The sequence below is a fragment of the Haemaphysalis longicornis genome, unplaced genomic scaffold, assembly GCF_048455015.1.
Source record: "Haemaphysalis longicornis isolate Haplotype H1 unplaced genomic scaffold, Haemaphysalis longicornis Haplotype H1 scaffold_8, whole genome shotgun sequence".
Lineage (NCBI taxonomy): Eukaryota > Metazoa > Arthropoda > Arachnida > Ixodida > Ixodidae > Haemaphysalis > Haemaphysalis longicornis.
In genome coordinates this window covers 162,472,970-162,498,143 of record NW_027526445.1, presented here as the reverse complement: position 1 = coordinate 162,498,143, position 25,174 = coordinate 162,472,970, and the positions used below count along the sequence as shown (strand labels likewise).

The 25,174-nt window shown below is 47.3% G+C and overlaps 1 protein-coding gene and 1 long non-coding RNA gene across 4 annotated transcripts in view; one reads left to right on the top strand and one right to left on the bottom strand.

The window, feature by feature from the left end:
• Positions 1-899: 899 nt before the first annotated feature.
• On the top strand, positions 900-5,016 carry LOC144149767 (uncharacterized). The gene is made up of 2 exons (XR_013318359.1): positions 900-2,871; positions 4,845-5,016. It is a non-coding gene; the product is annotated as an uncharacterized LOC144149767 (long non-coding RNA).
• A 2,901-nt stretch (positions 5,017-7,917) lies between these two features.
• Positions 7,918-25,174, bottom strand: part of LOC144149766 (steryl-sulfatase-like) — a 37,551-nt gene continuing 20,294 nt past the window's right edge. For all 3 annotated transcript variants that reach the window (XM_077681417.1, XM_077681415.1, XM_077681418.1), the window contains exons 7-8: positions 18,124-18,420; positions 7,918-9,500 (exon numbers count right to left, since the gene is read on the bottom strand). In XM_077681417.1, the coding sequence (XP_077537543.1) occupies positions 9,160-9,500; positions 18,124-18,420 (638 nt within the window). In that variant the 3' untranslated portion in view covers positions 7,918-9,159. The remainder of the gene's footprint in view (positions 9,501-18,123; positions 18,421-25,174) is intronic.

Genomic DNA, 25,174 nt, shown 5'->3' with positions numbered 1-25,174 from the left:
ATTTAATAGTGCCGAATGACGTGTGTTTGTCATGTTTCTTTAATACAGTGCGAAATAGGCGAAAATATAAGTCGAGAAAAAATCCGCGGATTTTTTCTCGACTTATATTTTCGCCTATTTCGCACTGTATTAAAGAAACATGACAAACACACGTCATTCGGCACTATTAAATATATCGGAAACAGCCGAATAGCTCTGGCAATGACGACTGCAACCTTGATATGTATATATATATATATATATATATACACAGATTGAAGGCGGGCCAGTTGGTACATAACTACCTTATAAAACAGCGCTATAAACAGGACTACAGAAAGGGCACACGGACACCTGTGTGTCCTTTACACAGGTGTATTTGCCCCCACCGGGAAATTGAAAACTCTACGCCTATGGCGTGTACTACGTGCCAGTCTGCTAGCTGATGTATCTGCGCTGCAGGACGAAAAAACAAAAGCAAGGAAAGAGACGCATACACAGTGCAGCAGAAAAGAAGACAGTTGAAGCAATCCACGCCAAAAGACAAGGAAATGAAAGTGAAGGAGGACATGCAATTACAATGTAGCAATAAAGAAGTTGTCAATGAATATCACCTGGCTTTGGCCATGCAGCCAAAACACCTCGTTAGAATCATACTGACACCGCTTTCAATGCACACTTCGCTCAAATAAGCTACATAATTAAGAAAAAGGGAAAGGCCATGCGACCCACTAGCCCATTTCCCGCAACAGAAGCTATGATGTCATATGCCAAGCTGTGCGATTGGCTGAGGCCGGCAAAAGCCCACGCAAGTTAGACAGGGCTTATAAGTTTGCCGAACGAGCTATTTGCACTTGAATGTATTGCATATTCACTTTACAGTAGTAAAAATGGTGGGGTAAACAATAAAAGCACGAAAACACACGTAAACATAGAAGTACCGATGCGCACTGCTGTTGGTACTGGGCGCACTATGCTTGCTTTCGCTGCGCAGCAGTCCGCCGCTTCGGACTTATCATACACGACACTGCCCAATTGACGTAAGCGACGTCATCTTACGTGACCCTGTTGGTCAGGCATACCCCATGTTTCACTGAACGATTACTTTCTACCGTAACAAAAACAAGCCAGGTGCAAATACAGTCAAACACGCGTTTGTTCCCTGACCCACTCAGCTCTCTTCTTGTCCCTCAATGTTACACCTATCATCTTCCGTTTCATTGCCCGCTGAGTCGTCCTCAATTTAAGTTGAACCTTCTTAGTGAGCCTCCAAGCTTCTCCCCCCGTAGGTGAGTACCGGTAAGATGCAGCTGTCATACACTGTCTTCTTCAGGGACAATGGTAGGCTGCCATTCATTTTCTGAGAATGCACTCCCCCCCATTCTTATCATTCCCTAGTGAAAATCTTTCAGCTGGTCTTAACTGGGATCAACTGGTCCCAGTGGGGAATTAACTGGTCCCAGTTGGGAATTAACTGGTCCCAGTGGGGAACTAACTGGTCCCAGTTGGGATGCAATTGGTCCCAGTTGGTAGGCGACTGGTCCCAGTTGGGTAGGTGAAAAAGGGCAACTGGTCCCAGTTGGGAGGCGACTGGTCCTAGTTGGGAAGTTGAAATGGGACAACTGGTCCCAGTTGGGAGGCATGGTCCCAACTGGGAATCTGAAAGGGGCCAACTTGTCCCAGTTGGGCTTAAGCTGGTCTCATGTGGTAGGCATGCTTATCGAATGTAGAATCAATGTATAATGTTACAGATCATTGTTTCCTCTGAATTTGCGCAAGCTTTTACAAAGCAGCTTTTAACCCGAGGTACCCTTATTTAACAAAATCAGACGTCGTAAAATTGCCGTTCTCGCGCACCGGCGGGTGGCCCGAACTCTTACCGTTTCCTGCCGTTGCATATTGTTTTCTCCTCCCTCGGCTTTGTAAATTATCATCCCTCTTAACTTCTCCTCCTGTGTCCTCATCCATTTATACTTTTCTTCCAGCACAACTCCGCAACACCCAGTCGACGCGTATGATGTAGGGGCGCGCTGGCGATCGAGACGGCCGTCGTAGGGCCGCGAGAGGGACGGTCGCGACGGCGAAGGACGGTCTCGCGCGCACGGTAGCCGAGATGCGCGCTGCAGGGAATTAGAGTTTCGGATAGGGGGGAGATTTCACGACGCTTGCGACGCGCCAGAAAATTTTTTTTCTTGATGAGCGGGAAAACAAATTAGGCAAGGGCGCTTTTACCGGGCATACAAGCAAATACAAGCATAATCGCGAGGAACGCCAGCTGGAAGCAGGTAGCTGACAAAAGTGCAGATGTCGCGGCCACAATTGCCGTGGCAGAAAAACCCCGTCATTAAGACTGCCTTCAACGTGTGATTTTTATGAACTCCGTTTATGAGCATGGAGGAAAAGCTTTTCTTTCCGTCATGTTTATGAGCCACAGTAGCGTCCATTTTGATACGCCACTACGATGTTAAGTTAGCCGTTTTAGAGGCGTTCAATCATCGTGTATCCAAGTAACAAACTGGTGTACAATTTATATTTTAAACAAACCTAAAAAATATTGCATTCTGTAATTTTTGACATTTTGTTGGGCTAATTAAATGTTAAATGACATATTTATTCAAAATTTTAGTCGTGCGGTTTCTGTAGTTTCGTACAAAGGCAAATGGCGCCGTACAGGTAAAACGTGATCGCAGTAATCGTGGTAACGCTACTGTTCTCTGATAGCCTACGTTTAAATATTTCGTGGGAGCACTATAGATTATATGCATAAGCTCTATAACAAGCAAGTTGTGCTTGAGGTCTCAAGGATTTTTCCCCAGCTAGGTGCAGCTATCGCAAGTTGAATAAGACTGAGGGACAAAGGATTTTGCCTCGACTGGACTCTTGACATTGCAGGTACAGGTCCGCGCAGAAGTAAACGGAGCACGGGAGCGGTGGCCGAACTGCATCGCTGCGCCGCGTATGGGCGCCGACGGGAACCATGAAGCGCCGGTCAAAGAGTGTGTTCGCACTGCCCCCGCCGCCCTATCTGATATGTTTAATCGCCGCTCTGCTGGCGTGTCATGCTCGGCGAGACTGTCTTCAAAAGGCAGCGCTGGGCTATAGAGGGGCGCTGGTTGCATTGCCGCTCGCAAGCATCAGCGGCGACTGAATCCGCTGCTCACGAGCTGGACGAAGCTGCGCGCGCCCGGAAACGTTCGTTGTTGCGCGCTGTAAAGGGTGGCATAAAATTGTAGGCCGCTGCGGTTTGGCACAGCGTGTCATTGCGATGTAATTAATAGTAAGCCGGCAACAAAATTGCCCTGGACAAAATAGAGAGCACATTCACAGGCATTTTTGTTGTTCGGAAAAAAAAATCTCTCATCCGACATTGTTTTTTAAATGTTGAGTTTGTCCCAAGTTATTGCTGCCGCTCAGTCCAGGTCTGTTCTGAAGAAAGAGGAAAACAATCACTGCCTGCTATTATAGCGGGCCTCATAGGGCGCATATTTTGTTTTCGCATTAAAACCGAAGTTGTTATTTTTAACGAGCACCATATATCAGTTCAGACAGTGTTGTCAGATTTAAATTAAACTCCGCATTGAATTGAAAGATGGCTTTACCGCATGACCCCAATGTCTTGCAAAAAAAGCACCGCCAGGGCCCTAAATGACCGAAGACGAGTACTATAGTCGTCATGACCGATGATGACCATACTCGTCATCGGTTAATTTTGGTACAAAATCTGATGACGGCTATCCTCGTCAACAGGAGCGAAAGGATTAATGCGACAACAAAATATGCGCCCTATGAGGCCCGCTGTAATAGCAGGCAGTGATTGTACCTATGCTTTACGGCGTTCTCTATCACAGAATTTCCACCACATGGACATCTTTTCCCCCTTTCTTCAGAACATACCTGGACTCAGCGGCAGCAATAACTTGGGACAAACTCAAAATTTAAAAAACAATGTCGGAGGCGAGATTTTTTTCCGAACAACGAAAATGACTGGGAATGTGCTCTCTATATTGTACAGGGCAATTTTGTTGCCGGCTTACAATAAGTTACATCGCAATGACATGCTGTGCCAAACCGCAGTGGCGTACAATTTTATTGCCGCCCTTTACAGCGCGCAACAACGAACGTTCCCGGGCGCGCGCAGCTTCGTCCAGCTCGTGAGCAGCGGATTCAGTCACCGCTGATGCTCGCGAGCGGCAGTGCAACCAGCGCCCCTGTATAGCCCAGCGCTGCCTTTTGAAGACCGCCTCGCCGAGCATGACACGCCAGCAGAGCGGCGAATAAACATATCAGATAGGGCGGCGGGGGCAAGTGCGAACACACTCTTTGACCGGCGCTCCATGGTTCCCGTCGGCGCCCATACGCGGCGCAGCGATGCAGTTCGGCCTAGAGTTCCTGTATATAGCTCCCGCAGGGAGCTATATACAGGAACTCTAGTTCGGCCACCGCTCCCGTGCTCCGTTTACTTCTGCGCGGACCTGTACGTGTCTCTGTTTTTTCTTTTTTTGTGTGCGTGACTATCATGAACTGGTCATTTAAGTGGTGCTTGAACTTTAGTTCTACAAATATACTGTGCTCAACAAACGTGTTTTCTACGCGCTTTCGTTCTTAATTGCACCGGCGACCGCTCATGAAGGAAGTTGACTTAAATTTTACTTTATTTTGATTTTATTTTCACAAACCACACGTCCTAGGTATGTTTTTTTGACGCTGTGTCTAAAGGTACGTCGGACGTACGCCGATCCTAGAATCTAACGATATGTCGGACGTACGCCGATCCTAGAATCTAACGATACGTCGGACGTACGCTGACCCATAAAATCTGGTTGTCGTGCTGCATATCTAAATTGCCATATATTACACATTTTCAGAGACCGGAGCCTAGGGGGCGGATGCTGAGAACAAGTGCAAGCCATTCTTCCACCTCACCCTCGCCTGCTGATACGGGGACACCATCGAAGCAGAGTGAAAAAATCGTTGTGAGCCAAGCAAGCAATGAGGAGGAACTATATTGATGCAGTTTTAATAAATGACACCAAAGAAGCTCTGCTGCCTTGTGCTATTTGTTGGTGCTACCTGCTTGCGCAGTCAAGTGCAGTTGGGAGAAACGTCCCGCTGCAGATGATTGTGGAACGGGGAGTGCCGGAGATCAGCTGCAAGTGGAGTAGGTGAGAATGGCCGCAACTGGTCCCAGTTGGGACCAGTTGCGGCCATTCCCAGCTATTCCACTTGCAGCTGGTCCCAACTGGGACCAGTTTCAACTGGTCCCAACTGGAATTTATTGCTACTGGGACCAGCTGTAACTGGTCCCAGCTGGTCCCAGTTGGGACCAGTTGCAACTGGTTCCAACTGGGAATTGTTCCATAACCCAGTTTAACTGGGACCAGTTGGGACCAGTTGGATTCCCAGTTGAACATTTTCACTAGGGTTGTAAAGGTAACCCGCATCAATACAGCAATAAAAACGCTCCTGGTAGTCTGTTCATCAAAAAAAAAAAAAAACTATGCAGGCAGCTTGACAATGCTGAGCTTGAGCGAGACCAGAGTGATTCGAAAGCGCGTCATCCCTATTTCATATTTGCCGCGCTTTCGAGGCGCTTTTTCAAAGAAAGTGCTACGAGTTGTGCCGCGCCTCCGCCAGATGGCGCCACGGGTCCCGCGACCGAGAGAAGACGCAGTGAAACATCCCCCTCGCGAGGGGCACGATCAAATGCAGAGCATTTCCGGGGGCGCACGACGTTAAGTAGTTTGCGTTACGTTAATGTTGTTGCACTTGTGGCAACTGCTGACGAGAGAGCGCTCGTCAGCAGTAATTTGAATGAGTCAACGATATAAGGCGTGTTGGTAGCGTCCCATTCTGTGTCGGCTTTGTGGCGCAGTGGGTAGAGCACCATGTACATTGCGTTCTGCCCGCAGGGTCGAGGGGTCGAAACCGGGCGCCGGATAGTATTTTTTTTTATATAGTAGGGAGGGGTGCGGTGCGGACTACGGATGTCAACTCAACGCGGGTGACATCGTGAGTTACTGAAATGCTCTGCATTTAAAACAAAGCAACAGTGGACAGCAGTCCACGACTCAGTATAGTAGCGCCGCTTGGGAGGCAAGGCGGTAAGCAAGGCTGCAGAGCCTAATGACTCACTGGAAGATTGTTTGAATACTCGCCCACGTGAGGTCATGGCAGACGTCACGAAAGCACACGATTTGGCGGGAGAATCAAAATTTTGACCTAAATTGATTAATTCCTTAGTGAATACGGCATCGTTTGCTGCTTAACAAACTTCTGTTTTGTCAGCATGGCCCCTTTAGGAATTTTTTCGCACAAGCTCAGCGTCTTAAAGCTACAGTAGTTGCTAAAAAAAAAAACAAGCAAAGTTAATGCAACCTTCCGTACCAATCTATGGATAGCCAACACCAGTCTTCTTGATGCAGTAACCGGTCACACTGAAGTTTAAAATGTCCTCAAAATGTACATGCCCTGATCCCGCAAAAAAGTGACACACGTTACTGCAAAAAACAGCCCAAAGAAATCACTAATGCCCAATAAGCGGAGTCTCCCAGAGCGACCCAATGTCATTGGTGGATGCACATGACTCTTACTGAACACAAGGCAACGAATCCTCTCTCCTCGAACTAACACGATGACAGTCTTTTCTCCTCGAAATAACACAATGACAGTCTTATGTGAGCTTTAGGCCACACACTCAGCCTGGCCCCACGCAGCCAGCAATGACGACTAATGTGTTTTGGGCCGATGGCATTTGTAGGACCCTTTCGATGAACATTTCAAGCCGCTAAAGAACTTACTAACTTGGATAAGTGTCCACAAACAGCATGATGCCTTCAGCGTGGTGCACGGAAGAAACAAAGGAAAGGAAAGGAAAGGGAGATATGTACAACAGTGAAAGAATAGCATAAGAAATGAAAATAACAACAATGGAACAAACGTCACATGACTGACTCACACGATTCTACAACAGAAATGAACGCACTCACGATTTAGACACATTTTTAACAGGTCGGATAAAAGTGCTGTAACAGTCAGAGATATTCAGATCAGGTGCCTCAAGTGAATTCTAAAGGAGTTGTGTTCTTTGGATAGGACTTTTATGATTGACGGCAGCATAAAATAGTGGCGAGGAACGGCATCGTGTGGGGACATGAAAATTGATGGAAGTTAGCAAATCAGCTGCCCTTAACAGAACCATGAACGAGCTTGTGAATAAAGCACATATCGAGGAGTGTTTTTCGGTTGCTCAGTCTGTTTGGATGAAGTATTCTGTTGTACGTGCAATATATTCTTCTGAAAAGGTAACGATCATAACAGATTCGAACAAATCTCATCTGGACTTGTTCCAGAGACGTTGGCAAGTATTGAGGAACAGAGTTTCATACAACTGAACAGTACTCTAGCTGGGAATGCGAAATAGCCCGAAAGAGGGGCTAATAGCAGATAGGATCGGTGAACTCTTTTGTGACACGTGCTAAAGCCCCAAGGACTTCATTGCTTCGCTGCCTGTTCTTTCAATGTAATGTTTAAAACTCAGTGATGAATCAATATACACCCCCAAGAGCCGGACTGTTGACAATCGAGTAATGGAACCACCGTGGAGCTTATACAAGAATTCAATCGGCACCTGTCGACAATGGTACGAGATCACAATTGTGTTGAAAGGGTTGATGCGAAGCATGTTTGCTGAACACCATGCTCAGACAGTGTTGATGTCACGTTGTAGAAGAGAGCACTCGCCATCCCTATTTATAGGCCGAAAGACCTTAATGTCATCAGCAAAGAGGAGCATTTCAAGAGGAGTGTTGCATCTGTTCAGCCAAGTCTGATAAAAATCAAGAACAACATGGGGCCCAGGTTGCTTCCCTGAGGCACTCCGTAAGTTGACCAAAATACACCAGTTCATAATCTTGTGCAAATCAAGAGGCTCTGACAGTCTTTAAGGAAGCAATAAAATTTATTTTGCTGTCTAAAACATTATCACAAAGGCACAACATAAATCTTCCGGCCAGCAAAACAGTATTTATAGCTGAATATTTGAATACATGAGTACTCAATAGAGGTAGGCAGGCACATCAATTGCACACAGACTTTAGTTCACTGCATTGGCATATGAATACCAAATCAGTTAATGCAAATTTCGTTTGACACTAATGCAAATTAGATACTATACACTGGTGCAAATCAAAAGTGCATGTTCTTGAAAGTTGGGTGACCGCTCATTTAGTAACAATAAGACCGGCACAACTTACACAACTGCACCAATTTTATTGGAGTGCATTTTTATACTCATAACAAGTCATGTGTACTGGCATGTACAGCAAATCACAGTTAAGGTAATACAACCATCAGAATGCACTGGCAATTGATGCCAGTTGTGTCATCATAGGATGCCATACACAATTACGACTAGCCTTGATGATTAGGCACTGTGACTAGTCAAGAAATGGAGTAGCAATTAATTAATACTAAAGGTGTAACTGTATGCAGTTGTAAATAATACCCAGAGTCAACAGGTTCTGTCCTATTTGTAGGTCCTGTTTAAAATACCTACAGAATTATTTCAATAAGTCTGAACGAGATTCCAGAATAATTACACAAGCAATCTCGCATTGTCCACACCAATCTGATTCACAAGCAATAAAAGTGTTTTTAAAAACAAAGGTCTAAAAACGAAGAATCACTTAATTTTCAATGCTAGAAAAAGGAAAACTTGTACTGTCGCATCTACACTCCAAATGTTCTCACACCTTTTAGTCATTGCAGCAAATGTGCCCGTGATGGTCCCAGTAAGAAGACGCAATAACAAGAATGTCATTCACAGATGCGTAAATGCGCTCCTGAGAACAGTTCAAGCCTAAAAAATTCTCGTAATTTGAATACCGAAGTACTAGTAGCCCCCCACCCACAACTTGCAGAGATTAAATCCAAGCAAGTTGCGTTTCTTTACGTAGCTCTTCAGTGCTTTCAGCTACCAAAGTTAAGTGGCCCTCGCTTACAGGTAGACACACTTAGGAGCAACTTATTTGGGAAGTTTTAACATCGCAAAGGTAAACTATTAGAATTTGTATAATCGAACACCAAAAAGCAGTGACACGTTTAAATTTTTGCCACTGGTAGCGCTGAAGAGCTATGAAAAGATCGGGGCATCTTGCACTAAGCCCACCGCACGGCCGAAACTCATGAAACCCTGAGTGTGTAGTTCTCTTTGCAGGAGCAGAGTGGGAAGCTGCAGCACGGCTGCAGCCACGGAAGCCATAAGGAGTTGAGTAAGTCAAATTGCTGCGGCACCGGCGACAGCGATGCCCGGTGTTTCGTGAGTGCCGCGTTCACAGCTTCGAGAACTTTGGGAACGCGGGGGTCGTCGGCCGGTGTGAGCGAGCGGGATTCCGAGGGATCCGAGACCAGGTTGTAGATGAGCGGCGGGTCGTGGTCCAGCACGTAGCTGCCGTAGCAGTGGCAGACGTAGGCGCACTGCTTCGGGTCCGAACTGTGGTAGTGCACCTTCCAAACACCGGAGCCTGTGTGGTAATGAAGTGGCACAAAACCATGTGTCATTGAAGAAATTGGCTTTTAAAAACGATAACCTTTTTCGGGCTAGTTAAAGCGGCCATGCAGACAAAATACAAGGTTGTTTGTATTCAAAAGATTTCGTGTTTTATAGTGCCCCCAGCACTTGTGTGGCAGAAAATGATGCCGCATTCACTGAGAACAAATAATCAATTTAGATTAAGATCTTCATTCTCCTGCCAAATCGGGTGTTTTCGTGACGTCTGCCCTGATGTCATGAGGGTAGGTATTCAAACGAAATTTCCAGTGCGTCATTAGGCTCTGCCACGGCCTCCGCGATCGGCTTCCGGCGGCGCGCCGTTGCTCCGGCCGTCCCAATCGCCCGGAGAGAGTGTAATTCCGAAAAGGCCGTTTCGCCGTTTTCCGCCGCACCGCGGCGCGCGGGGCCGATGGTTGAAACGAAAGCCGGGTATGCTACAACGCTTCTCGAAATGGCGTTTCGTCAACTTTCGCGCTTCGTATCGCAATAAAAAGAAAGCATAGCTGATGTTATGGATGCAAAGCGACTCATAGAACCTGATAATAATGAATTTATTTTACCTATGATTGCAGCTATGCGACTTCTTTAACATGTGCCGCATGACGCCTTCGACACACGGACAATATTCCCTACTACCAATGGAAAATTTCTGGTGCTTAAATAACGTTCGGTTCGCTAGAAGGTGATTATTTTTCAGGTATTTCTTATCCAGGCTTACGTACTTTATATAATCTGCATGGTCAATGTAGTTCAGTAGAGCGCGGGGCGCGATCGCGTCATACGCACGACGGATGGCTGCGCTCTTATCTGGCCTTCGAATTAATGCCTGTTGGGTGGAAGCACCCGACATATTTTTAGGATTAACACGTTTAAAGAGTATTACGTTGAGCAATAGCCTCAGAGATATGGCAGTCTGTTCTACGCATGTGCGTTAAGCAAGTTACAGTTTCAATTTCAGTTGCAACAAATAAAACAACTTGAAGTCAGATGCACCCCGATTTTATTGTATTCTTAAATGTATTTCGGTGACCACAGGCAAGCCCAATTTTCCCTATTTTGGACCCAAGACTAAAGACATTTAAATTTTCAGTTACAGCCCATCCATGTGTAATGCAATGATGACAGGTTTCATGTTTGCTTTAGACATGTACACACTGCAGCTGTTTTCAGAGGCCCGTTCTTCTACTCGAAAATATGCGAGACTTGTCCGTATGAAAAAAAAAGGTGGCGACAACAGTGTTTGCAAAATCATTTTAGTGTGACAGCGCACAACCTGCATAAAACTCCTCGTGAGATTTTCTGCGTTTTGGGGGGCAACAGAATGCTTGTAAGGCTGCTTTCTTTAGATAGTGACAGTGTGTCTTTCGTTTAAAGAAAACTGCATAAAGAAGGAATAACACCACAGTAAACGGCAGCTAATAGTTAGCTGAGTTGCACGCCGCAAAAAGCGAATATAAATTGAAATCTTGTAAATTAAAAAAAGGCATGTGTGCAATCAATAGGCTGCATAACAGGTGTTCCTTGGACGAGGTATCAAGCAAAAATATACAAATGTTCAACATCTAAAAATAACTGGCAAAATTAAACACGGTGTCAATATAAAAATGCAACCACTGCGCTCGATTGTTGTCAACAACCCACCCTATGCAGAAATAAAAATATAAATGCTGTTCCACCAAGCAAGCACCCGATAATTCTGTAGCCGAGAAGTTTTCGCACCCAAATATCCGTGCACCTGAATGTCCGCACGGAAATGTCCTGCACCGATCAAGCGCAGCAATCACAGTGCGATTAACTTTTAGTGCTGTTCCTCGAAGCTTCTGAGACAAGCGGACTTCATGACCAGGTAGTTCGGTTTGTCAGCTCAACAAAAATAAAGCTGCAACACAGTTACGCGAATTCCGGTCGTGAAAACACGCAGCAACTAAGCCCCACAAAGCCGGCCAGGGGAGCCGGTGCAAGCTGCCGAACCATCGGCTAACACCGCCACCTCGCGGCGCGTCGCGGAGTTGGCCAAATTACACGTTTTTGCTGGGGGACGCGCTGAATGGGACGGCCGGAGCAACGGCGCGCCGCCGGCAGCCGATCGCGGAGGCCGTGGCTCTGCAGCCTTGCTTGCCGTCAGTCCTCCCAGATGGCGCTACCATGCTCAGCCGCAGACAGCTGTCCGCCGTTGCTTTGTTTTTGACCGTATTTGCACCTGGCTTGTTTTTGTTACGGCAGAAAGCAAGTGTTTCGGGAAACATGGGGTATGCTCGGCAAACAGGTTCATGTAAGGCGTCGCTTACGCCAATCGGCCAGTGTCGCGTAAGACAACTCCAAAGCAGTTGACTGCTGTGCAGCTGAAAAAAGCATAGTGCGCCCAGTACCAACAACAGTGCGCATTAGTACTTCCATGTTTACGTGTATTTTCGTAACTATAATTTTTTACTCCCCCATTCTTACTGCTGTAAAATGAATATGCATTACATTTAAGCGCAAATACCGCAATCAGCAAGCTTATAAGCCCTGCCTAATTTGCGTTTGCCGGCCTCAGCCAATCGCACAGCTGGGCATATGACGTCATATATTCTGTTGCGGGAAATGAGCTAGTGGGTCGCTCGGCCATTCCCTTTTTTTCGTAATTATATAGCTTATTTGAGCGAAGTTTACGCTAAAAGTGGTGTCAGTATGATCCCGATGAGGCAATCTTTCGAATGAATTAAACTTGTGTTTTGTCTGCATGGCCCCTTTAAAGCCGACAGCTTTGGTCTGCCTCTCTGTTCCTCGATTCAGCTTTCTGGGCAAAAAAGTTAAAACAATACTTGAACGAAAGGTTTATATGGGCCCAAAACTTTTCCAAACCAATAAATCTGGAAATGCACTTCTTACTTGTCAACACTGTTCTGCTCTGCAAAAAGAAAACATTAGGCATACTTGAGGCAAAACATCAATGCAAAAGCAGTATCTGCAGTGTTCTTTTAATTATACCTGTGCTACACGAGTGTTTGGAAGGAAATTTGAGCCAAATGGCCTTCGAAATTTCAAATGCCATACAAAGTGAAAGGAGTTCTGCTGATCTACACTACAATTCTCAAAGGCAGTTGAAAATTTCCACGTTCACCTGCCATGTTTTGGTGTCACCCCTGCCACGCAGTTTAGTTCCCGTAAAATCACCAAAAAATTTAATCCCCACCAAGCGTCGATAGAAGCCCACGTATTTCATATCTCGCGGCAATTAAATGTTTTTGGAAAGCAAACCCGTGTTAACGAAATTGCTGCAAGACCGGTCGGCATTTTATTCACCCTTTTAAGCTAACAGTGTCCAAAAAGTAGGGGCATGCAATAGTACTCAAATATTCGAATACGAATCGAATAGTACTTCTGCGAATAATTAGATTTGCGAATCGAATATCTACTACAGTCGAGCCCGCTTATAACGAACCTGAGCGTCACGCGGCCTCCGTTCGTTATATTCCGAAGTTCGTAGTAAATGGTAAACAGTAAAAAAAAAAAAAAAAAAAAAAAAAAAAAAAAAAAAGCAGTCAAAACACAATTTATTTTTTCGCAAAGAAGTCCATGATGACTATTTGTTTCTGCAGTGCAGACGTGATCAGGGCGGTCTCCAGTTTATTTAGAGCAGCCGCGTGCTATTAGCCGAGGCCCTTGGCGTAAACAAGTTTTTAAGGTCCTCTGTGTAGCCCATTGCAATAGGCGCGCTTAAAGACCAACTGCACTCAAAATTTCGACCGCGCGAAATCACTGTTCCTGCATAGTATGACTAAAAAGACCACGATGTACGAAGTATGACCCTAAAATGTGCGTAATTACGCCCGCAAGCGACCAGCAAAAATCTACGATTTTGAAAACGAAACTGGGCAAAACGCGGCCATTACGGGCAGGCGGAAGTGACGTATCAGCCGTTGGCGCGAGCGGCCAGGCAGCCTGGCCTGACCAGCCTGACGGCGCGAGCTGTGCGGACCGGCCGACGCGGCTGGCTCGGCTAGCCAGGAGGAGAGTGTGAGCGTGCGCGTGCGGGGGTGTAGGAGGCGCGCGGAAAAGCGAGCGCTTGTCCCGCAAGCACGACACTATTCGTGCGCTCGGACAGCAGCACACCGCGCAGTCATGATGTCGCGACGACACTCGAAAAGGAGAGAACCGTACAGTTAACGAAGCCTCTTCGGAGCCATGAAAGGCAAGCGTACCGGCGCGAACGGCGCGAAATACGAGTTTCCTGGATTCTCCCGCTGCGAGGCAGGCCGATCGGCCTGGACGGCTGGCATGTCACTTCCGCTAAATGGCTGTTTGCGCGACACGCCAGCAGGTGCTTTGTCGCCTGCAAAGGCGTTATTTTGAGTGCCTGAAACGAATAACCACGCATTGCACAGAGCTACCGGTCGCGTCGCAGTAGTTCTCATGCTACCTACTACACATTTCAAAGGCATTTATCCAGGGTGAAATTTGAGTGCAGTTGGCCTTCAAAGGCGCAGGCTCAGAAGTTTCGTCATCGTCCGCGTCCGGTTCCTCCACATCGCTCTTGCCCCGCACTTTATTAACGATGCCCTCATCCGTGCACGGTTCCGCAGTGTCAGCATCTTTATCAGCACAAACGAAATCGTCCAAGCCGAGGTCATGGCTCCCCATGCCGGAGTCGATGACTCGCTGCCACAAATCACCGCCAGACTGACCATCGGAAGCATCAGGCTCGGATTCAGGCTGTGTGTCAACAAAGCCGGCCTTGCGGAAACAATTCTACACACAAGTGGCCGCCACCTGCGACCAGGCAGCCCTCACCATCTCTACAGCTGAATACAGTGTAACTCGAAGCGGCAAGTTGGCTGCCGGGCGGTCAACAGCTATGACCAAGTGCTCCACTACGCGGCACCTATACGATGCCTTAAAGGAGCCATGAAGAGAAAATACAACTTCGTTTAATTTGAAAGAACTGGGATTCAGTATCTCACTCAGCTCCATTAGAGCCACAAAAGATGTTTTTTTTAACGAAAAAAGAAAAAGCAAGAAGTATTTAAAAACTTTAAAATTTTGCACCACAGTGACGTGTTATGAGCAAGAATGATGTCATACGAGCCAACAATAAAACGTAATTTTCAGTGCGTTAACTGCACGTTAGCATTCAAGTGATGCGGTCAAATGGAACTAGAGGCCCCATTACAGACGTCCAGTCATGTATTGTTGCGATAGGTCAGTTGGGCGGCCGCCAATCGCACAAACAAGGTTCCGTGACGTCATAGAAAAGTTGCGGGAAATTGGCTAGGGGGTCGCGACTGCTTCAAACGTTTTCTTTAATATCTCCGTTATTTGTTCGTAGATTGCGATGATATTGGTATCATTGTTATCGGGACTAAGCAGTCTTTCTAATAAACCCAACTTTTATTTTGTCTTCATGGCTCCTTTAAAGGCACGTATTATTCCCAAATCATGCGGCTGCACTTTCGAAGCGGTATTGGGTGGCAGAAAAAAAGCATGATCACTGCCGTCAGAGACGTTTTCACATGGTGCGCAGAAGAGTTATCGATTACGAGCAGCATGCGCCTGCCTTGCCTCTGCATGTCACGGTGGAACTCGCTCAGCCACTCCGCGAATAAATCGCGCGTCATCCACACCTTAGTTGAGGCTGTAGCGCACGGGCACATAACTCCTAAAGCAACGCGGCTTCTTCGATTTTCCGGTGACGAAGCGCACGCGCCGGTCGCTGTCATCCATGTTAGTGCACAGAAGTGCTGTGATGCGCACTTTGCCATGCTTCCCATGCTTTGCCATGCTTGTGTCGCCTTTCATAGCGTGCGCCTCTGTTTTTTTTTTTTTTGTTCAAGCCACGCTGCAACATCTTGGTCACACTTGCGCACGCCACCTCGCCTACAATTGACTTAAAAACAGTGCTGCACCTTGAACAGTTGTTGGCAGCCATTGCCTGGGCAGAGGTCAGGAAAATCCAACATGAATGCTAAGTCTCTGGCTTTGCGTAGCATCGTTGGGCCACTTATTAGTATGTTGCAAGCCGGGGCGTCGACGAACCACTTCAGTAGCGCGTCCTCCACATCTGCATAGGTGGCCTTCCGCAGGCGCTTCCTGTCCGTTGAGTTGGCATCGCCACTGATTATGTCATCCTTGTTTTTCAGAATTGTCGAAATTGCGGATTTTGACGCACCATACTTATTTACTATCTCGCAGTTTTTCGCGACCTTTTCCCGGCTTTGCGAAAGCAAGAGATGTCGGCGTAGGCTAACGCACTGCTGCTACACCGCCTGCTCGGCAATTTCCATCCAAATCGCACTTTCGGCGAGCGCGCCTTGCAGAGGCCGTAAATTTTCTTGTGCTGCACAGACTAATCTGCGATTTTGTTGATACGATATTTTTTCGGGCCATCCTCTGGCCGCCATTTTGAATTCTGTGACTGGATGTTTACATGTTAGGGCAGCTTCCGGCAAAAACCGCCGCCGTTTTGACAGCACTTGCACTAATTCAAAATCAAAAGCGGTTTTGGCTGTTTTTTTATTTTATTCTTTTTGCAGTTGGTGTACGGTTACTGCACGTTTACTTGTTTCTTAGACCACAGTGGATAGCGCAGGCTTGTCCATGGTGACTGTAGCGCGAGCTTTCCTTCTGCTACGTATTATTCACGCTTCACGCTGCTTATGTGCTTCCAAAGAAGTGCCTTATCGTGGTCCATGATTGCTTTCGCGTCCTATTGTTCATGCCTGCAAAGTGCTCGCTTCTGAGTTACGAGCCACTGTATAGTTGTTGCCTATGATTGCAGTAAAGCAACGTGCCCGCTCCAGATTCCTGGAGTACCACCAATGTGAGCTGAGAAGTGTGTTCTCCGGGTTGAAAAACTGTGTAATGTCTCCCGAACATGCAAAGTTTCTTCTGCTTTTGCACAAAAACCTATAAAAAATCAAGGCCTGCAAAAATGAAAATTGCTATTCGATATTCGATTCGATATCGATTCGAAAGTTGCTATTCGGCATTTGCACACCCTGACCAAAAAGTGCTCCAATGCATTTTTTTTTGGACTCAAAGTGTGTAGCCTGCAACAGAGTGCTTGAGTGGCCACCGCCATATTCGTTTACGAAAACGACAGCACAGCAGGCGGTTGAGGAGGCAGCCTCGCAGCGACACCTCCAGGGGGCGACACATGGTGACTTACAGCTTGGCTTTGGCTTGGGCAACGCTAGCCGGCTAATGCTGAACAGCGAGCGTGCGTGGATTTGTTGTGTGTGCAGCGATCGGCACATTAGCTCTCAATAAGATGCCTCCGCCAGCCCAAAAGCGGAAGTTTTTATCGCTGCAAGATAAGGCAGCCATCATTGCCCAAGTCAGTGGCCCAAGTGGAATAAGGGAGGATAGCGCCGACAAGTTTGGAACTGCGTGGAGCTCGGTCTACCATTTTGAAAAGCAAGGACGCCACTCTTTAATGGCGCATGTGCGCAAAACAAAACAGTGACGGCTGCGCCGTTCTGGACGTCAATGAAGTGGTGTTTACTTGGTTTTGCGAACAGGATAAGAATAAGGAGATGCCACTCTCTGGCAAAGTTTATCAACAGAAAAAGCTGGACTTTGCTCTGCATGCTTGGACATGTTTGGTGCCAAGGACCAAGGAAACAAACGTGCAGGGAAGCAGGCGAACCCGCGGGATGTTTTGGGTGCATTTGACACGATTAGGGCATTCTTAGGTGCACATACAGCACGACGACTAGCAATGAACCATCTTTTGCAGTGCGAGAGCTGAGCCTTGAATTTGCTGCAAAGTAAGGCTCGAAAAATGATATAACTGACTTTTGGAAATAAATTTTCGGTTTGCAGGTAATTTCCCCTGTCGTTTATGTTTCACTCTCGTGGCAAAATTTCCGCAAAAGTGAATTTTTCGGCTTTCCCCAGCAGTTTTGTTATTGCAGGGTTTGACTGCATCACAAAGCCTGCTAGTATCACTACGTGGCTCGCTGCAAAGATTTGTGGTAGTGTGTATTCAACCGGCAGCCGGTAGAAAACACCTCGGGGAATTTCTCTTGGCGTGTGATTGGCTGAGCACACGACCTAGATCATCCTTGGGACAAATATTCCACAAGAACCTGCCTTGCTGGCTGCTCCCATGGTGGTGGGGGTATACCCGATTTCAACCTAAAGGACAAAGGTCCTAATTTTAAGCAAGTAGTTTCCTTTTTTTTTCCGGTTTGCAGCATTCGACGTTTTTCACCACCACCCTTTTGTTAGCAAATCTTCCTGCAGTCAGATTATTTCTACAATAATCACGATATCAAAGCATAGGAGCTATACCTGGACGGGTTGGATTTAAGATAGATTGCGTTTGATGCAGTTGGTCTGGTTAACTTCGGTGACGTCGGGTTTCATTAGCTTAGGTTATGATTGCTTATGTTCCATTAGATAAGGTAGGTTTTATTAGGCTGGTTACTCCTGGCCCTCATTTTTGTCACCGCTGAAATGTGCCGTGAGAATAACACGATGCTTATTTTAAACGGAAACGTTACGTGGCTTTATAAGCCGGTGAGAGGTGAGTGCCCTCAGAATTGTGGCTAGGTATTTCTCCCGGCTGCCGGCAGAAAAGACACTTCTAAGAGTTTCACCAATCCACTGACCGTCACGTGGCACGTAGCGCACGGCGTGCACCTGGACCCCGCAGTAGTGGAAGAAGAACTCGTGGGAGGCACTTGTTGCCCCAGAAGACTGGTTGCTCAGCAGTAGAGGCAGGATGTCGGCGCCATCTATGATCCGGTCGCGAGGCGGCTTCGCACCGGCCAGGGCGAGAAACGTGGGCATCATGTCCATTTGACTCGTGGACACGGAGATCTCACCGCCCGCAGGAATTCTCCCCGGCCACGAGACCAGCGTCGGCACGCGGACGCCCCCTTCGAAGCCGCCCATGGTCTTCCCACCTGGCAACGGGAGAGAAATAAGGGATGCCGTGGTTCTTGCGCCTCCAAAAAAATGGCACGGTGGGTTGGTTGGGCAACTTTTAATTTAGGCCACACAGGCAGAAACTAACTGCATATTTTTGCTCACGATGTAAAAGTACCCTGAATGTGTAAATCTCCACTGCATGAGCTCAAAAATAATAAAAATGTACTAAAAGTCAGCGCCTCACCTGTTAACTGCAATCTACAAGCAGATTTGAAAAAAAAAAAAACACTATGGTGGCCCAGTGGCTAAAGTGTTGTGCTGCTGAGCCTAAGGACACAAGTTTGATACTAGCCGTGATCGTTGCTTTTCTTATGGAGGTGAAAAGCGAAAACGCCAAGTGTTCGATATTTCGGCGTACGTTAAAGATCTCCAGGTGGTCAAAATTAATCCAGAGCCCTCCACTACGGTGTGCCTCACAGCCCAGAAGTAGCTTCAGCATGTTACACACCACAATAAATAAGCAGATTTGGGAATACAGTTGAGATATTTAAATACTAATCAGTCTGCAATTGCTTGGCCTTTTTCACCAATTAGGCCTTTATCATCACTATACCAGTTAGGTTATTCTGATGTAGATAATGTTGCAAACTATGAAAACGCCTGAAGTCCACCTCTGTCAACTGCCCTTCAATGTGCTCAAATAATTCCCAGCAATGTTTCATTTTGTTTACCTTGAGAAATGCACAGCTAGCCAGTGGCTTAACTACACCATTTAATATTGACTTCATAAGATACGTCCACGTTCTAAACACAGTCAACCAATCAAATGCACTACGGCTAAACCTTGTTATAACGAAATTGAAGGGTCGCCACGATTTGCTCATTATAACTAACATTTCGTTATAGCCATACAGGGCATTTACCGCAAATATTGTGCACTCTACTTAGCCCAAACAAACACCAGGCGAAATTGAATATGGCCGCATGACAGTACACTACAAAATAACGGCAATCCAGAGATTAAAAAAAGAAGTCACGCACCTACTTTATTGCAGTAAACAATATGTAACTCTTATTTCAAACAGACTGCTGCAAAGCCTAATTGCACACTGATGCATCTTTTTGATGAAAACGATTGCTCTGACACAGCTTCGTGTAGGATGTGATGGCTTTTATCATGGTCTTGCATTCTTTTGCTTTCGCTTCCCGCCTGGAACACTCATGCGGCTCGAATGGCACGTAGCACGATAAAAGATAATGCTGAAGCACTCCGACAACACGGCTCTCGTGGCGGCAGGGCAGAAGTGGGAGTGGCTTCGTGGGCGCAGGCAGCGGACGCAAGGCCGCAGTTCATCTTTACGCACGTTGCAGGAGTATGAATGGCGGGAGTTTTGAACGGCTAAAAACTGCTGCCGCATTGCACATTGTCTCCAATCCGTGTTGCGCACTGTTGCAAAATTGGTGCAAAATTTGATTTGCGAACAAGATTTGTTCCGTTATACCCCGTGACAAGCAAATTTTACCTCGGCAAAACGAGATTTTAAATACACTGGTTTTTATGGGTACTTTCAAGGGGAGTTACGATTTTCTCGTTATATCCATTATTTCATTATAGCCCGTCTCGTTATAACGAGGTTTCACTGTATTTACACCACGGAGCGAGAATTATTGAGGAGGTGCAACAGGGCTTGCTCCGGCAGCGCGATAAAGTCATGGCGCTGGTCACGGCACCGACGCGCCCTCTGTCCCGAGGCGCCAAAGGGAAAAGGCTCGCCGGTTGAAGGTCAGTCACAGCATAGCCGGCTGCCGTCGTGGGCAGATGACGCCAACGAATCCCTCGCACGACTGGACTTTCATTGGAGTCGGTTTGCGGCAGAAGAAATTTTGGCATTTCAAACATCGTTGTTGTAAGACGAAGGGGCTTTGATTTTCTTAGAACGCGAAACCTACAATAAAAAAAAAAACATGGTATGGTTAGTTCCAGTGAATGAGGGTTCTTATCCTCCATGTTATTCGTTCATATTTAGACTGTCCTAACTTCACCGCCCTTCCTGTGCAACATGAAAAGCGCGCGCAATCCTGAGAAGCCCGCGAGAGGCGAGAGCGGCGAGAGTGAACCACTCGTGGCGGGAAGGCAGCGTCAGCAGACGTCGTCTGCTCCGGAATTCCTTCTAGTGCTTCGTTTCAAGCGCGGTACAGCTTGTAACTGGGGTGGTATTTATTAATAATTGCTGCTAAAATGTCCAGCACTTCCATTTATTTATCTTACAGAAAGAAATCTGGCAATTTTCACAATATATTCAATGACATTACGATTTTTGTGCGTCGCGTCCGTGGAAGAACATGTAAACAATGGCAACGCATTTGACGCGCCATCTGTTTTGCTGCTCCGCAAGCTGCATTTCCTCCTCGCCAGAGTGACATTAACGTGCCACCCGCCCGGCCCAGCGGATTCCCGTCCTGAAATACTTCTTCTACGCCTCGAAGCACTAGGCATCAATAACTCGATTGAGGAACTACTTGAAGCACACAAAACAGCCCAATTAGAACAGCTATCTAAAAGCAAAACGGGAAGACACATTCTGCAGTCACTGAGAATCCGAAGCGGAAGTTCCCTCCCAAATGAAGTTGACCTCCCACACGAATGGGGAAAATACATTCGCATCCTGCCACTACCGAGAAATATGCATCCAGAGCTAAATGTGGAAAGAAGACAAGCTAGAGCACGAGCCCCTGACAAACGTTTCCGAACCCATTGTGAGCCACGTGAGATTGTCTACGTTGACGCTGCCGACTACAGTAGAATATCGATGATACGAATCTCGCAGGACTGCGAAAAATATTCGTATCACCCGAAATTCGTATGAACCAACACAGACCAAAAAATTGAGCAATAAAAAAATGTCGTTTATTTCTTTTCTTACTTTCTTGTGAAATAATCAGCGATTTTTTCTGCTTTTTTTAAACCCCCATGTCGCCGAGCAGTCCTTTCTGGAGCGCATAAAACTTCGCTCTTGTCTCCTCACTCGCAGCTCCCAAGCTCACTACATGCCGCAACAGTCAAGGCATGAACCGCATGGCGTTTTTGCACGCAATTCGTGCGCGTTGGCTATGCGCTTGCGATCATTTCACGCCCGCATTGAGGATTCCGTGTCCCCGCGGCAGCTTCTCCCTCAATCAGAAAATGACGCGCGCGAGCGAGCGAGAGAGCGAGAGCGAGAGAGAGAGAGAGAGAGAGAGAGAGAGAGAGAGAGAGAGAGAGAGAGAGAGAGAGAGAGAGAGAGAGAGAGAGAGAGAGAGAGAGAGAGAGAGAGAGAGAGAGAACGTTTATTGAAAGAGCTCCCCCTTATGGGGCGGTGGCGGCTGCCCACAGGGCCGCAGCGACCTGGAGGCCTCGGGAGGTGACTAGCACCTGGTCCGATACCTCGGAGCTCGATGCGCGCGACAGTGGGAGGAGCCTGACGACTTGCGCCAATGGGGAGGTGCGCGTCTCATGACGGCAGTTTCGAAGCGCTCGAGACAGCCCGCTGGCTCTACCGGAGATGCGTTATAGTACTGTTTTCGCCCACATTATCAGCATTTTTACCGCACAACCAACTTCGTGTGTGCTTTGAGCGGCATTTTAGAGAGCGGTTAGAAGCGGTCGCTCGAGCGCACCGCCCCACTTCGTGGCCGAAGCCCAGCCATGCTGCCGATGCTGGCCGGCTTAGCAGCGCGCATCGTGCGGGTGGTTCCGTGGCGCCGTCAGCGCGCTTGTGGCATGTGAGGCGCATTTTTGCGAGCAGAAAACAACAGCCCGGCCGTTACTGGAGAAAAGGGTTGAACACAAGAGCAAAAAGGGACCCGTCCCGCATGCGTCTCTGCCCCGAGATTCGGTTTGGCTGCCGGATGACCCGCTTCCCCACCGCTCCCGCATGCATCCAACCTGCTAGATATTTTGATGCGCCGCGTCGGAAACCGGATTGCTCGGACAGACATGTGTCTCCCGCTAAAGAGTGACAAAGGGGGGCGAGAGAGCCCGTACGTCGCCTTCGCTTGTTCGCTCGGCAGTCAGGTGCCTCGCCGGCTCGTTTGTATCATCCGCCGGGCCGCACAGGTCCGTTCGTAACAGCCAAAATTTGGTCCATTGCAAACAATGCAATTTTTCTAGAACTTCTCAGAGATTCGTATCATCCCAAAATTCGTATCACCCAGAATCGTATCATCGAGATTCCACTGTACTACAATGCTGGCTCTTGTCTCAACGCCATGGCAATTGCAGTCGTCAGCAATGACGGAGTCACAATGACGTCAGCATCCACGCCGGCCAAAGATCCCACTCAAGGCGAGGAAATGGCCAAAGCCCTTGCTATAAATTCTACTGAGCAACCACAATCATAAGCGACTCGAAGTCCGCCATACTTCACTTCACGAAAGGCAGGATCTCCCCCGCAGCAGCCTCGCTGCTAGAGAAGTCCCCTAACCAAAGAAAAATTCTTTTGATATGGACTCTGGCTCACTGCGGTCTACAGGGGAATGAACTGGCCCCCGCAACCACTCGAGCTCTGGTCAACCAAGCTGTGTTGCCTACGACGCCACCACAACCACCATCATCCCCACACGAGACCTCGCAGGAAAGCCAAGAGCAAGCACAAGTTATTAGATCTCACAAAGACAGGCTAGTCACATACGGGGATATAATAAATCACTACAGGTTATCCAGATGCAAATATCCACCGGCCCACCACACTCTTTCCAGGAAAGAGGCAGTCACGTGGCGACAGTTGCAGACGAACACTTTTCCGAGCCCTGTTTCCCTGAACCGCTGCTACCCAGACCTTTACTCAAACCTCTGCACTTTGTGCAACAGCAGAGCCGACCTACACCACATGACATGGTCCTGCCATGAGCTCCAAAAAATATACGACCGGCTAGAATAGCAAATCTGATGTAAATACACTTGGCAGCTACAAAATTAAGACTGCAGAACAATGGGAGACTGTTCTGCTCAGCTCCACAAAATCATCTCTCTCTCTCTCTTTCTCTCTCTCTCTTCCAAGATTAACACTGCCAGCAGAACCAGAGCGACACAAAAAAATATATAATTTGCAAACCTAGATGAGTTCTGCAGTAAACTGATGAAACAGCCCATGGTAACTGACTCCTCAAAAGAGTATGCCCTCTTTAAATACCAGGCGTGCGTCCGCATTCGAAAACAAACATCGAAGCAAATAACACAATATTCAATTAGGCTCTAAATCAAATAGCCCTGTTCAAAAACTTGGAATATTCTCATGCATTTCAAAGTTCAAAAATGCAAATAGATGATTATTTCAATGAACTTTGTAAGGATTTTCTCGATTTCCATGCCTTTTTAATAGACTTGGTCAAGCTAAGCCAAGTCAGAATGGCCATTTTAACCAGCAGCGTGGTTTCCAGTCACGTGAGTAGCGCACCATCCCCGTGATGTCGCGTGACTTCTGACTGCGGCTGGACCCTCGCAGGTCTCCCACTGGCACCCTCTTTCACAGAAGAACCCGTGCCTTTCACTGAGCTCATTTTGGGCGTGAACGTCCTTTTTGCAGAAAAACTGCCGGGTGTTTTGCGTGTGCTGGTATCTGGGGGTAATTTGTGCCCGCACCATGACTTAGCAATCAATGATGATGATGATGATTTCTATTGGTTTCCCCTTTGTATCGGGGTGATGACATGTCATCTTACCAAAAAAGACTAATATACCTATGTTTTACACTTTTGGTTCAATACTAGCGCTGCTTAGGGCAGGCACAAAAAGCTTATTAGGCACAAAATACTTTTTTTTTCCTGTTACAAGTGGTAACTGTCCTAGGCAATATTCCCCTCTCTGCTTTTCGTCCACCAGCATTCTAATCTTCTTTGGAGTGGAGCGTCCATATCTCCACCTAGTGGCAGTTGTGCTCTTTGGCAAATTGCTGGTACCTTCCCAACAACAAACCCACTCCTTGTTACCGGAGTGATGGAGTCCTACCATCGTTGACTACAAACAAACCTCGTTACAGCGAACACTGATATAGCGAATTATCGGATATAGCGAACTGAATACGAAGTTTGTTAGGTCACGCTTCATTTCAAAGACACCTACCATACTTACCCGATTCTAACGCGCACTTTTTTTCTAGAAAATTAGGCCGAAAAATCGCACGCGCGTTAGAATCAGATACGAAACCAAAACTGCAAAAACAGCAAACATTTTCGTCCGACCCATCGCCATCGCCATCTCAAGATGGCGCCAAAGCTTTTAGCAATGAATTTGCAGACACAGGACACAAATCGTCAAATCGTTTCACTTGCGCGATTGATAACAGCAATGGCAGCAGCGGCAATGACGGTGCGCCGCTTCTACGAGTGGCTTACGAGCGGCTCTCACACGTTCCAAATGAGCGGTCGGCTGAAGCGTTTGCCTCTGGACAAGCTCGTGGGATGGGTGTGCGAGGCATGAGCCACGATCCCATCGACCATGGTTGACCATCGTTCAGAAGTGTGGCATCGCGAACGCGCTTGACGGCACCGAGGACGAGATTGTTAGTTGAGTAATAAACGGCCACCGGATGGTGCTAGGTGTACTGCAGCGCGTATGCTTCTCAAGAGACTCCGTGACTCATCGCAGAGTGCGCGCACCGTCCTGCACTTTTGTGGCTTTTGTTTTTTCGTTTGTACAGGCGTATTGTCTTACCCCCGCGCCCTGCGCGCTCGCGCGTATTACGTTTCAATAAAGAAGCTGGCAGCTTGATGGCCGCTCATCGTTTCTTTCGGCTCCTCGCGAAGCTGCTG